The sequence below is a fragment of the Pongo pygmaeus genome, chromosome 14 (assembly GCF_028885625.2).
Source record: "Pongo pygmaeus isolate AG05252 chromosome 14, NHGRI_mPonPyg2-v2.0_pri, whole genome shotgun sequence".
NCBI lineage: Eukaryota > Metazoa > Chordata > Mammalia > Primates > Hominidae > Pongo > Pongo pygmaeus.
Window position 1 is genome coordinate 38,718,415 of NC_072387.2, and position 14,776 is coordinate 38,733,190.

Sequence of the window (14,776 nt, forward strand, 5' to 3'; positions counted from 1 at the left end):
AACTAACTGCTGGGAGGATAGGGGATGGGTAAAGCCCTGATGTGTAGTGTTTGCTGACTTCCATGTGTGAATCCTCTCACCGCGGCTACACTTTCAGCTATCAACGGTGGAAAGGCTTGCAACATTCCTTAACATTCCACAATTGGCTTTGGGTCAGCCTGGTATGTACCAGCCCTCGCACCTCACTGCAGCTAACATTAAGGGTTTGTATGGTGCCGTGATAAGCACTTTAAATTCAGTACCTCATTTAATCTTCCCAATGGTCCTACAAAGGAAGGTCCTGTTATCATCTCCATTTTGAGGTGAGATAACACAGCCACAGAGAGGATAAGTAACTTGCCCAAAGTCCCACAGCTTAGAAGTGGTAGAGCTGAGGCTAGAATTGTCTTCTGACTGCAGACTTGAAGTTCTCACAATACCCAAATACGTCTCGTGATCCAAAAGAGGCCTTGTTTTAAATAGCCAATAAGTATCTAGCCAAATAGCAGGAACAGTGCCTTGGCCACAGGAGGCACAGTCCAAATAAGACCAACTATTTGTGGCTTCTGTCAACCTTCTTCACCCACTCACAGCAGAACACATAAGGATTCCTTTCCCTTGAAAACTCGATCCTCTCCTTCCTTGATTCTTCCTTCCAGTCTGACTCTCAAACCTTAACACTTTCCTGTTAGTGACTACGAGTCTCTGTTCCTCTCTTGGTCCTCCCTTGAACGATTCCAATACCATGTACTGTAACTGAAGAGCCCTATTCCTTTTCCAGGAACAAGGAGAGGTCACCAAGCAGCTGTGTTGCCCTAGGTTGCTGGCAGCTATCTAAATGTCCTATACCAGTACAAGAACCACAGTGAGCTGGTCCTTCCCCAGGGGATGTTTTTAACATCAGACAGAGAAACCATTTTCAACATTGGCACAGGGATCACTGCTGACTTTTTAAAAAGGAATGCAACAGTGACATATTCATATCATATCTAGAAGTCAGGAATAATTTTAAGACTGAGGAGAAATGAAAACTCAACAGAAATTAAGCGTGTCTTAAATCTTTCGAGAACTATCATGTCTAGACTGATCAAAATCAAGAAAACCACCACTGGGATACAGCTGGAATCCTCAGGCATTTGAGGGCCAGGGAGGCAGGCAGAGAGAGGGCAGATGCCCAGTGCCTGACCCTGAGAACCTGATTGGCCAGGTTCAAACGATAAAGAGACTCGCAATGGCCTGTCAGGAATAGCACGGTGAAGGATGAGCCCCCGGGTGGCCAGGAAACCAGGCATGGCTGCTGCTGCTCACCAGGCCACTCATCAAATGCGTCACTGAGTAATCCGCACAGAGGAAGCTGGGAGAGGGCCAGGGCTGCAGCCAGTGGCACCCTGCAGTCCAGGAGGAGGTCTGAAATTGCAAGCTGTCCACCATTAACAAGTAATGAAATCAATTTCCTGGGGCAGGTCCAGGAATTTTACAAAATGAAACCAATTAGAAAATATCAGAATGTATCATATATAATAAAGGCAAAGCTATTGTTTTATTAAATTTTTGCTGTATGCACAAGAAACAGGCTCATATACATATCTAGGTTAAATGAAATGCTTACTTCCTCTACAACTTTATTCTTTTTTTAAAAAAAGGATGATAAAATAATTACTATATGAAAGAAATCCATGTTACGTGAAGAAAACTGATGTTGGGAAATGTTTTTCCATTGTTACATGATTTTGTTGCCAAAAACACTGAGCCTCTTTTTTAAGAACTCTAATATGTGCAACTTAAAATAATTTTCCTGTTTGCTTTAAAATCTTCCAAATGAAGAGGTGCAGTAGGTTCTGAACATTCAACATAAAATGCAACCTTTCAATTAATTTGCAAGAACTGACTGACATCAAGAAAGACGCAAATAGCCAAATAAAAACTTCTGCTTAGTGGGCATGATTTTAAAATGAAGCTCATTACTTCAGATTGCAGCCAATGATCTATTTCTTCCACTTGGATCTACACACCTTTGTGAAGTTACATTTTTAGCTGTAACAGTCATTAAAACTAAGCATTGAAATAAAAATAAAATCATTGTCCCTAAATTGTTATCCTAAGATTTAAAAAAATAATAAAGTATATTTAATGTCATGGCTCTCAATGAAAATATTACTCATATTTTTTGGAAGGATTTTGTAGCAATAAGATTACTTTTCAGTGTCTTCATACTATAGTCTTTCGTATTTCTACATTTTACAGATTTTTATAAATTATATACAAATACTACTATAATTTACAAGTATCCTTAAACTACCAACATAGTAACAGTGTGTAACTCACACACACTTTATTGTTAAGGAAGCCTGAAGAGCACTGTCCTAGGTGAGAGTGAGTGACAGTGGTCAACACAATCCTGCCCTATGGGTCAAATGAAATGGGGTCAAGAGCTATGAGTGACTCTTACTTAGGCCCAAGGGCTTTTGGGAGACAGAAGGGCAGACACTGATTTGATGTCTACAAATATTGCTTTAAAAAGTCTTTATAATTTTATATTTCTTTTACAAAGTAAATAATTATCATATGAAAAAATACAAAGTAAAAGATAAAAGTCTTCCTTAATGCAAGAGGTTTTGCATTTTGATTTAAATAAAGACAATTTTAAGTGTTAGTTTTAAAAAGGAATTATCATGAAAGTTTTTTTCCTCAAATACTAAGAGTTCATCTATGGCACGAACTAATGAAATATGTAAGAAATTAGTTCATATTTTGAAAAGTACACAAAAAATGTTTTTATTGTCTAATAATCCCATACTAAACAACTAAGGGAAAAAGTTTCCACTAAAAATAGGAACTGATTATTTCTTGTGATGAACAAATATGTATCTTACACAATTCCCTAATGAGAACCAAGGAAAATGGTCTTTCTTTTAACATGAATATTTCTGAATGCAGTTTCTAGCTGCCTCAAACAAACTCCCTTCTTTTGTTGCTACGTTTCTGCAAATCTCTTCCAGATCCACTGTGGTTTATGACATTCTATCCAATTAGTTGTCAGCATAGTTCCTTTTACCTTCACTGCAATGACCTTACTTTTGCTAAGATTTCATGCAATCAACCTGTTCAATTAAAGCTATACAATAAGCTATTCTCAAAAACCTACTGCTAGGCAACAGAAACCTGTTGAACTAAATCTCAGGCGAAAAACATTTCTAAATAGAGATGAGAACAATTGTAGTCACTTCAGAATAATTAATACAAAATACAAAATAAATTTTGTTAAAATTTACAAGTACAGGTAAACACACACAAAAAAACCTTAAATGAGTATTTTCACATGTATGTATATGTGTGACTATGTACTGTATACATATTTGGCATACATGGTAGATCCCCAATAACTAGCTGACTTAGTTTAATATGTTTGCTCAGCCCACCTCTGTCACTTTTGTTATGAATTTGAGAACACAGTATGTAATGTCAGTGTTCTGTGTTTTCAAGAGAGCATAGTTATTGCAAACACTGCAGTTAGTTGATTTGAAGAGCAACAAATGAGGTGAATTCTTACAGTAAAGGCAGAATAGTTTATTATCCCAAATTCACAACTAGGTTAGATTTTGAAATATGGGCTTTGTATTGTAAACCAAACTAAAACATTTCATCCACATTTATTTATCTTTGGGGAAAAAAGTTTTGATTGGAAAAAGGCTTTTAAGGGCTGACAGAATTCATGCGAAGAGTTCCTCAGGCTTCTTAGAAATCTAATTCTTCTTAAGAAACAACTTTGATGAGTTAAGTGTAAATGAATCAGAAACATATGGATTAAATTTCCCGTTAAACACTTTAAAAAGGATTTAAAAATTAAAGGAAATATGTTTAGTAAAGTATATTTGGGAAATGTTACAAAACATATTTCAAAATGTTTGAAAAATAGCTTGAGGTATTTTACAAACCCCAAATGAAGTTCAGTTCATCCACATCTAATTACGAAATAATTCCTGACACTATAGTTTAGGATTTTTGTTATGGAATACAGTGGTCATACCATGGTTAGTTATTTGTTTAAAAAATTATTTAAGATGCAGTAATTGACAGACGTTTTGAATATTCAGACGAGATTAGGTGCGTTCAGGTGGTGTGGCCATGGTATTTTGAACATTCAGAATTAACTTTGTTCTGGTGCTTCAAAGTTGAACAACGAGCCCCATCCATGACTTGATGATGCCCCGATGACAACTATGCATCCAGCTAAGGACTCTGAAGCTGTCACCCAGTCAGCAGAGGACTGCTGGAGATCCCAGGAATAAAAGTAACTGTTAGAGCTCTATGTCACCTAAGTTGGTGGCCCAAATATGATTCATGGGAATTCTTAGAATGATTAGTTCATTTCATTAAGCGTTGCCCTTAAAAACAATAGGTATATATTTGCACTCTGATAGAGCAAACGGCAGCCATTAGTCTCAAATTCATTTAAATCCCAAAAGAGCCCTCTTTTCTTGCCTTATTAACATAAATTCTGAAACAGAATCTATCACAGTAGTCTACCTAAAAATCTGACAAAAAAGCATTAAGAGAAAGGGAAGGTTAAAAAGTGATTCATAACCTCAGAAAAATGTGTGAATGCAACATTTTAAAAACTGAGTGCTTTTTGTGTGTTTTTAACATTGTTGAGAGTAAGCTTAGAATATGGCAAAGGAATGCGTTCTGGAACCAAACTGACCTAGGTTCCTATCCTTCTTCACTTCTTAGGAGCCACTCAACTAGAGCAAGTCACTCTATAAGCCTCAGTTTTCTCTTCTGAAGAAAAAGAATAAGAATAAATCTTTTAGGGCTAATGTATGAATTTAGTAAATAAAAGTATCTAGCACACAGTAAACATTATGTTAGTTCCAATCCTATGATGTCAACTTATCTTACATTTCTTATTTTTAACCATCATCAGCTCAGGTAATTGTATTGGTATCTGCTACAGTCTTAAAGGTCCTTAATAAATGTTTTGCCATCTGACTTGCTTTAAGCCTTGTTTGCAGCATTCTTCAAGATCAGAAATGGATATAAGTTCTGCTTCCAGGTCAGAATATGATCTTGAACATATATTTTTAAATTTTCATGGGTTCAACTCTTCACCTGTAAGATGAGGGGACCAAGTCATTTGCTCTTAATTTCAGCTCTCAATGCTGTAGGTTGCTGGTGAGTCTCTCAAAAGTTACAGGGAAGGTCTTAAGAAGATATTAGAATAGGTTAAACTAGGAAAGAGTTGCCCATCAAGCTTTTCTGATGGTAAAAAGGATAAGAAGTAACCACCGAGCACATGTGCTCTCTCCCTGATCCCTTTCTGCCCTCTTCTGGGTGTAGCTGGAGCCAGAGGAATGCCCAAGTGAAGCTCCACGTCTGCCTGGCCAGGTGCAGTTGAAGTGGTGACATCCAGCCAGGGAGGGCGAGGAGCACCTGAGTACCAGCCTCCAGCCTTGGGGCGTCAGTTGTTGGAACCGGCCAGGTGAGACTTGAGCCCACCCTGCCTTTCTGCCTATCATTAGAGAGGTAGCAGCTGATGCTGGGAAGGGACGGAGCCAGGCAATGCTTCTATCTTCCCTCATGATTTCTAGTTAAATTCCTGGCATCTCTGGGCAAACACTCCAACACTGCACCATGCTCTGCCATGGGAGCCAGGTCAGTCACAGGTGGCACTGGTCATATGCACTGGAGAAAGGACTGCAAGGAGAGTGGGAGGGCTCTAGCCGCAAATGTCTCCTGTCTTTGTCCCACTTAACCTAATTCTTTTTCTTTGTACCCCCCAGCAGACCGAAACCTCACTTATGGCCACAGGAAGAAAAACAGCTGGGGCCATGGCATTAAATTGTTGCTAGGTCCCTTCCAGTTACAAATATTACACAACTGCATGGCACCATAATTATGCAAAAATATCTACTTCACACTTGGTCCACGAGGAGCACTTCTGGGATCCAAAGATAGAGCTAAAAAGGCCACGGATAGCCCAGAGAAATGACACACAGCACTAGAGCCCAAAGAATAGACCTCTCCACCACTCCTCATCCCTAAACTGCGGTACTCATTTACACATGATGCTAACAAGCCTAACAACTATTTCTCTAGGTTCACTGAAATAGGACACTGAAGAGGAAGAAAGGCTGATAAGAGACCAGTGGAAATGTTATAAAAGCAAACATCAAAACTCGAAGACCAGTCAGTAAGAGAGCTTTAAAGAAAAAAAAAAAGCCCTGCTACCCCTCCACTAACTGCAGAGAGTGGCATAAAACAACGGACTGACTGACCTCATAACAACTCTGAATCCTAAAGAAAAGGGTAAGTTCCAATTCTTCAGTTTACAAACTCAAGGAACAAATGTGATATGCTTTAGCAAAGTTTCAAATTGATAAGCATGTGAAAAAATGTTCCACATCATCTGGAAACTGCAATGGAAACAACGAGGTCCCGTTACACACCTATCAGTGAACCTAGTGAAACAGCTGTTAGGCTTGTTAGCATCATTATTGCTATTAGAATGGCAAAACCCAAACTACGGACACTACCACATGCTGGTGAGGATGTGGAGCAACAGAAACCTTTATCCATTGCAAGTGGAATATATAACAGTACAGCCACTTTGGAAGATAGTCTGGTAGTTTCTTATAAAACTATACATACTCTTACCATACGTTCCAGCAATCACATTCGTATTTACTCAAGTTGAAAACTTAGGCGCTTGCAAAAACCTGCACATGAATGTTTATAGCAGTTTTACTCATAATTGCTAAAACTTGGATGCAAACAAGATGTCCTTGAGCAGGTGAATGGATAAACAAATTGTGGTACATCCAGACAGTGGAGTGTTATTCAGTGCTAAAAAGAAATGAGCTATCGTGCTACAGGAAGGCATGGAGGAAACTTAAATGCATACTGCTAAGTAAAAGAAGCCTGTCTGAAACAGCTACATATGATTCCAACTATATGACATTCTGGAAAAGACAAAACTAGAGAGTCATTAAAAGGCTCAGTGGTTGCCAGGAATTGGGAGGCGAGGGAAAGATGAATAGGTGGAGCACAGGGAATTTTTGAGCAGTGAAACGATTTTGTCTGCTGTTGTAAAGATGGATACATGACATTATGCTTTTGTCAAAACCCATAAAAGTGTGTAACACAAAGTGAACCCTAATGTCAACTATTGTCAATTATTGAATAATAATAATGCATCAACATCAGTTCATCAATTGTAACAAATATACCACACTAATGTAAGATGTTAATAAGAGGAGAAACGGGCGGGGGTTGTGAGTAAATGGGAGCTCCAAATTTTCTGCTCAATTTTTCTGTAAACATAAAACTGCTCTAAAAAAATAAAGTCTATTAACTAAAAAAATTGTTTGGAGGAGGTCATAAAGTAAGACTTAGTCATCTAGAAAATGCACCATATAGAACATCTACTTTGCAATGGTGCTACACAAATAAGACAAGTGTATTGATTATGCCAGTTGGAATTAATTGAAAAAACACACATCTTACCTGCATCAACCTTGAAATTATTGGCATAAGCACAGCAAATACAAAATGTCAAGTTCATAATATGTGATTTTATGAGAACAAAAATCTGGGGAAAGCCATCCCTTACTAATGAGGGGTTTGTTGCTCCCACTGGTGGCAAGAAGTGCACCCGTGACTATAGATCAAAATGAACCACAAAGAAAGCGATGACAACCAACACTCTATAAATTTATTACCAAATATAACCTATGCACAAACACGCTAAGCTAATGAGATTAGCAAAGTAGCAGCACAAAATGTAAGGAAAAACACATTTAATAAATATAACTTGGAAACGTATTTTTCTTTAAATTAGGTTCAAATACTGGGAGACAAACACTGAAACAAAAGTCTTAACAACGCACTTACAAGCCATCATAACATGCAGTGATCCTGCTGGACACTGTGTCCACTCACAACCATGTTAACTGGGGGCCACTCCCTGCTGCCGTACCATCATATGAATATACATTTGTCAGTAAAAATGTGACAAAAATGTGACATTTTTCCAGGTTTGTGTGTTTTCATAAAGTTACTCAGGTTTTTAGAGAATGAACATAGGAACATGTAGGATCCACAATTTTTAATGTCATCACATTAGTTTGTATTTACAAAACTCTAAGAAAATAGATGTGTGTTATGTTTGGAACTGCTGCTTTGAATGCAATACATCCAAATAATGAAGCTGACCATAACAAAGAAGGGAAAAGTAATTCAGACATTTCACAGAGGCCTTATTTGGAATATAAACGCTTTGCTAGAGAAAGAAAAATGGAATATTTTAAACAATTTCAAGATTAAAAAGAAAAGTTAATGGGAGGAGGGCAACAGCAGGAGGGAAGGATGTGCTTCAAAGAAACAAATCTGCATAGATGATGAACTGAATTTAATTCAATTCATTCCTGCCTAAAACTAAGCCTGGTTAACTGAGGTAGACTCTGGGGATTACACATGCAAAGAGTCAGGTTTTCCAAAGGGCGATATTTTGTCATTTCAGATATGGTAAAGTAAAAGTGCATTTTATAGTTTCGAACAATCAAATGGGAGTCCTTTTATAAGAGGGAAACTTCTCTATACTAATTCCCTATTTTTTTTGTGCCAAATTTCCAAATGGACAAAAACCTACACACTGCTGGTAATAAAGCAATATCTAGGTTTTTCTTCACTTATTTTCTCAGGAAATGAGAAAGGTAAAATAAATTTTATGACATTACCTAAATATTTTTCCCATTTTTATTAATAAGTCGCTGGGAATTTAGAAATATCATTAAAGCTAAAGAGTTGTCCGGAGTCAAAAAACCTAATAAAAATTCAAAGATCTATTTGTTAACGAGGTGAATGTTTAAAAATATATCTATTATCCTAAGAATTTGATTATTAAAATACACAATCTCCACATTAAGAAACAAATATTAAAAGCAAATGTCAAAAAAATTAAATAAGTATGAAAAACCTAATTTAAAAGTATAAATAAGTAAACTTACAATAATTACAACACAGTTTTTAGCTTTTGCTGTAAAAATAGTTAGTGGAGATGACAGTAAAACATTTGAGGCTTAAATATTTTTATCCCCCAACATGTCCCCCAACTATAATTTCTGCTTTTTTCTATTGTGACATATTCTCAGGTTCACACAAATATTATGTGCATCACAAATTAAGTGGTTTCTTAAAAATATACAATCAAAACAGTTAAGGAAAAAAAGATACAAAAAAGAGAATAGTTAGGAATTTTTCCCTATACAAGTTAAGGTGGCCTTTTCTTGGAAAAGGCCAGCATTCACCCTTAACATTATGCCTGTCATACAGAATATACCCTAAAGTGATTTATCATTAATAAAAGTTATCTTAAGAGTGGGAATCCACTATTAGGCAAAGAAAGACTCAATAACCTAGACAATACTGAAGGAACCGAAGTCCACTCACACAACATGAAATACTTGCCTAGTCCTTCATTTTATCTCAAGTTAGGGTGGGGGGAAAGTGAATCATAGCTACCTCAGCTGGTTACTGTTTTATGAGTCTCATCACACATTTAGCAGTGTATATAAAAACTTATTCCTAAGGAAGGAATTCAAATGAACTCAGGCTATCCAAAACCTAGAGTACTAATAATTTCATGTTCAACAGAGTCAGGCTATACAAAGCAAAGTCAAAGAATGACAATCATATTGTAAATTTGGGTTGTACACACACATTTTCCCCTGATGTATGTGTATGACTGTCCATAGATTCACCAGGTATTGGTTTGCTTACTTTTTGAGTAATTCGTGCTTTCAGCCTATGTTTTGAGAGTGAAATATGACATCACAAAAACTGTGATCTCAGAAGCTGAAATTAAGCCCTGAGCTATACAGCTAGACCAGACCCAAAAGTGTGTAGATAAAGTCTGTGATGCCACCATCTATTTTCTACTTGGATCACTAGAAGGTTGCAGCTTTCATTAAAGAGGTGTTTGATATATTTCACTAATATTAATTTCCTTTAAAAAAAGAAATTATGGGAGCAAAAGGTTTATAGTAAACATGTCATGCTTATAATAAAGGGCAGCTTGGGAAATGGTAAAAATTGTTCATTAAAATAGATCCATAATAGTTACACATTATTCAAACAAATGTATATCAGTTCTAATTTCAAAACAGATTTAAAGTGCAAAAAATAGGGGAAAAAAACTTTTATATATTTTTCCAAAGCACAAACAGATTCCTATGCCTCTCCATCAGTGATCTAAACTCTTGTTTCAGTAGTAGAAGCCAGAAGCTATACAGAGTCATTAGAGAAACTGCCAAGTTGGAACTGTACTCTCTAGTACAGCTTTGTCTTGGTCCACAGAGCTCCCACCCACTGTGTCTTGGACCAACCAATACACATCTACAGAATGAAGGGACTATCTGATCAGATATCTGCAAAGCAGACTTAGCTTAGTCCTACAGTCATTGTGCTGCAGAACTCAAAATACTCAAGTTTTCAGAGGAATTAAAGGAGCCAAATATTTTTCCTTTGATAATGCATCTGCTACCACAACACAGAATAACAAAACAAAACGAAGCAAAACAATTCAATCTCATTCTGGGTAAGGCAACACACTGTCTTCTGCAATAAAGACAGTCAGAGTGTGTGTGTGTGTGTGTATGTGAGTGTGTGTGTGTGATGTACATTAAAAGTTAGGGCTGGGCGCGGTGGCTCACGCCTGTAATCCAAGCACTCATTCTGGTAAGGCAACACACTGTCTTCTGCATTAAAGACCGTGTGTGTGTGTGTGTGTGTGTGTCTCTCACGCCTATAAGGCAACACACTGTCTTCTGCAATAAAGACTCTGTGTGTGTGTATGTGTGTGTGTGTCTCACGCCTGTAATCCTAGCACGCATTCTGGGTAAGGCAACACACTGTCTTCTGAAATAAAAAGTGTGTGTGTGTGTGTGTGTGTGTGTGTTGCATATTAAAAGTTAGGGCCAGGCGCGGTGGATCACACCTGTAATCCCAGCACTTTGGGAGGCCAATGTGGGCGGATCATCTGAGGTCAGGAGTTCGAGACTAGCCTGGCCAACATGGTGAAACTCTGCCTCTACTAAAAATACAAAAAAATAAGCCGGGCGTGGCGGCAACTGTAGTCCCAGCTACTTGGGAGGCTGAGGCAGGAGAATGGCTTGAACCTGGGAGGCAGAGGTTGCAGTGAGCCGAGATCATGCCACTGCACTCTAGCCTGGGCGACAGAGCAAGACTCAGTCTCAAAATAAATAAATAAATAAATAAAATAAAATAAAAGTTAAATAGAACACCTGAGGGATGACTTTAAGATCCTTTAAGGGATTTAAGATATACAAAGCATCTACCATCCACTGACAGGGCAAAATGAGAAACAAGGGAAATAAAAAGCACACCTGACTCACTTAACACAGTAAAGATAAGCTCCTAGGAAGTTTAAGTTGCCAAATACTGCTTAACTGGCATTAAAAGAATCACAATTACTATGTCATTATCCACGAAGAATTCAGAAAAATAATTAAATGCACACCAAGATAATTAATACAAAACCCAGAAAAGATCTAACTAATCAACTACTGTTAGGCTGGTGCAAAAGTAATTGCGGTTTTTGCCATAGAAAGTAATGGAAAAACCACAATTACTTTTGCACCAACCCATTACAAACAAGTTTTAACAATCACAAGACTAATGTTTTAGTGATGGTTCCTAAAACTTCAGGGAAAAAAAAAAGTATATTTCTGAATGGTAATAGTTTGCAAAATAATCATAATGAAACTACTTATTTCTTTATTTTAAAAGTTAATAAAAGGAAATCTCTCAATTTTTAGGAAGAATTCAATTACAATAAAATCATGATGTCTTATGATCTGGCATCTTATAATCTGTGTCTCAGAAAGAAGGGCAATTTACAGCATCAGTTGAATACTGGAGTTTAGAGTCAGACTTAAGTTATCTGAAAAGAACATAAGGCATTTAGAGTTTTTAGCAGGGAAAAATAATCAAATCTCTTTTTTTTAAAAAAAAACCTTCTTAGTATCTTGGTTAAATGTCCAAAAAGCTGTATTATTTTTAGTTTTAAACCAGTAGGCACCATTCGAAACTGAGAATTCAGGATGTTATCAAATACAAATTTTTAAAAGCTTGACCATTAAAGCATAAATTGCCTAATAAGACACATGTAATCATAAAAACTAACGCCAGGATCATTTATTTGTGATTGGATATATGCCATTTACTTTTTCTGGCTTCTTTCTAATGTGTAATTCCTGCTGAACTGAGTGAGCATGTCAGATTTCTATCTTTATCTTACTGTGTGTAAAAGTTCTCAACCTAGACAGGACAAATTTTAGAATTTTCCAATGAACATCATTCATTATGTACAATGCTGTTTTGCTAAACTAGCTGTTTGGAAAACTATAAAGATTTCATTTGTTTTGTGTTAGCCACAGAGAGTGGACTTGTTTAGAATGCAAAAGTATTTATCTCAAATACTAAAATCAAATTCAAGAAAAATCAAACAATGCTGGAGCTGAGAAAAATAATGGCTATATATCTGTTTGAACATGTTGAAAGAAAAGTGAAAACACAGACAGGCATGGTGGTGCGCACCTGTAATCCCAGCTACTTGGGAGGCTGAGACAGGAGAATTGCTTGAATCTAGGAGGCAGAGGTTGCAGTGAGCCAAGATCAACCACTGCACTACACAGCCTGGGAGACAGAGACTCCTTCACGCACACAAAAAAAAGAAAAGTGAAAACAAACTTGGAAGTCTAGAATGAAGAATTACATCTAATGCAATAATATTCTTCCCACCTTTCCATATTAAGTGTAAGAAGCACCAGCAAAAAATACTAAAGACAGAGAAATGACCTGGCAAAATGATTCAAATACCGCAGAGTGTGAGAATATTCCTCAATAAAGCTCAAGATGTTATTAAGTAGCTAGCAGAAGAAATGGCGGGGTAGGGGAAGTAAAAATTCTAACCATATGACATACTCTAACAGTAAGTCATAAATTCTAAAGGTTTAATTAGTAAATTCATTATTTCCTCCAAAATATACTGTCATTCTTCTCTTAACAATAAATAAGAGTTTGACACAAATCCAATTTTGATGTTAAAAGTCAACATATATAGATAGGTCCCTCATGTTGACAGAGCAAAGAATTGGAAAAAAAAAAAAACTGCAAATGAGAAATAGGGGTATTTCTAAATCTTCTGTATTCCTAAAATAGCACACTGCTCCCTTTCTTCAGCCTCCCTGATAGACTGGTTTGGGTGTGCAATATTAATGTAGGAATACATGGAATACCAGCACAAAGCCGGGGAGGGAGACTAGCAAACTCTCGCCATGAATTATTTCTCAATTACATTTAGTATTCTTTGCAGTTTTAGATTTTTTTTTTCCTTTAAGTGAAAACCACTCCACTGAAAAAAATTCCAAACTTGTTTTTTAAAAATTGCAGGAATTTCTGCATATTTTATAAACAAAAATACCAGAAATTAAAGAGCTGACAGAAATTCAAGCAGATCCAAATTCAACCATCCATTTTTCATACTTCTCCAAGTCTGCAGCAGAGACAGACTTAGCGATTTTCTTTAGGGCCAATTCAAAGTCTCCTTTGGTAACAGGCATCTGAAGTTCCTCTTTAGAAAGTGCACGGATTTCTTCTGGACTTAAGCCATTGATACGCCGTCTCATTGCCATTAAAGAGGCATCCCTAAAAATATACCAAAATCAGTCAACAGTAATTTTTGCACATGTTTTAAACACTTTCAATTGTAACAAAGTTATGAAAAAAACAAAAGATTATATGTTTTTATGAGGCTTCTTAGAATTTTCCACTTAAGAAACATCCTGGGGGTTCAGCAGAAGTTAAAACAGGATGCAAATAACCAAAAACATGAAATATATAGTTAATGAACCCTAAAAGTCTAAGTTAAGCTCAAATAGTACTGAATTTTCTTTTCCCCACTCGCTCCTCAAAGACAGCCAAAAAGTTTAGGAAACTGAAGTCAAATTTTGAAATATTGAATAGTACACTTGGAAATGAACATATGGCTAATGTTAAGATAATTCAAACCACAGACCAGTTTGTCTACAGCCTAAATAGAGGAATGAAGACACGAATCACTCTCTCTGAAACATGAATATCCACATATAGTGGACATGGAATTCCCTACATGGAGTATTTATTTGTAGGCAACTGAAGGCATAAACTCTAGCTTCTCTTGATCCCATGTGCAGCTCTCTTTGACCAACTACAAATAAATATGAAGGTCTGGAAGAAAAGGATAATTCATAATCACAAAAAAGCTATTAGGAAGGCCAAGCTAACAAAAATGTCAAGTTCTTAAATATTTTACTATAGTAACAGCAGAAACTATTGCAACCTTATTGTATGCCACTAAACTTGGATGCACATGGGAAAAATGCGAGCAGAAAAGGTGAGAAAAACAGATGCTATGGCTTTAAAGAAAGGCTACTAAAGTCAATTTAAGTACAGTTAGAAAAATAAGAAAAAAAAACTGCAGAGTGACAGGAACTGTCTAAAAATTATGATGTCGCTAAACTGAAAAAATTTTAAATGTGTATCTTCCCCAGCTTACGCTGATCATTTTTGCTCATTTGCATGTGTTTAAATAATGCCAACAAAAACTAAATAATATTACTTTATGTTGATGCAGAAAGACTCCAACACAAAGCTAAACTAATCTTAGGTTGCCAAAGTCATTATTATCGAGTTAGACACAACAATTTCTTTTTTTTCTTTTTTGAGACAGAGTCTCGCT

General features: G+C 36.5%; 1 protein-coding gene across 10 annotated transcripts in view; it reads right to left on the bottom strand.

Moving 5' to 3' along the window:
• Window positions 1-7,668: 7,668 nt before the first annotated feature.
• The window catches only part of KATNAL1 (katanin catalytic subunit A1 like 1), a 93,886-nt gene continuing 86,778 nt past the window's right edge, over window positions 7,669-14,776 (bottom strand). For all 10 annotated transcript variants that reach the window (XM_054446599.2, XM_054446601.2, XM_054446602.2 and 7 more), the window contains one exon: window positions 7,669-13,704. In XM_054446599.2, the coding sequence (XP_054302574.1) occupies window positions 13,506-13,704 (199 nt within the window). In that variant the 3' untranslated portion in view covers window positions 7,669-13,505. The remainder of the gene's footprint in view (window positions 13,705-14,776) is intronic.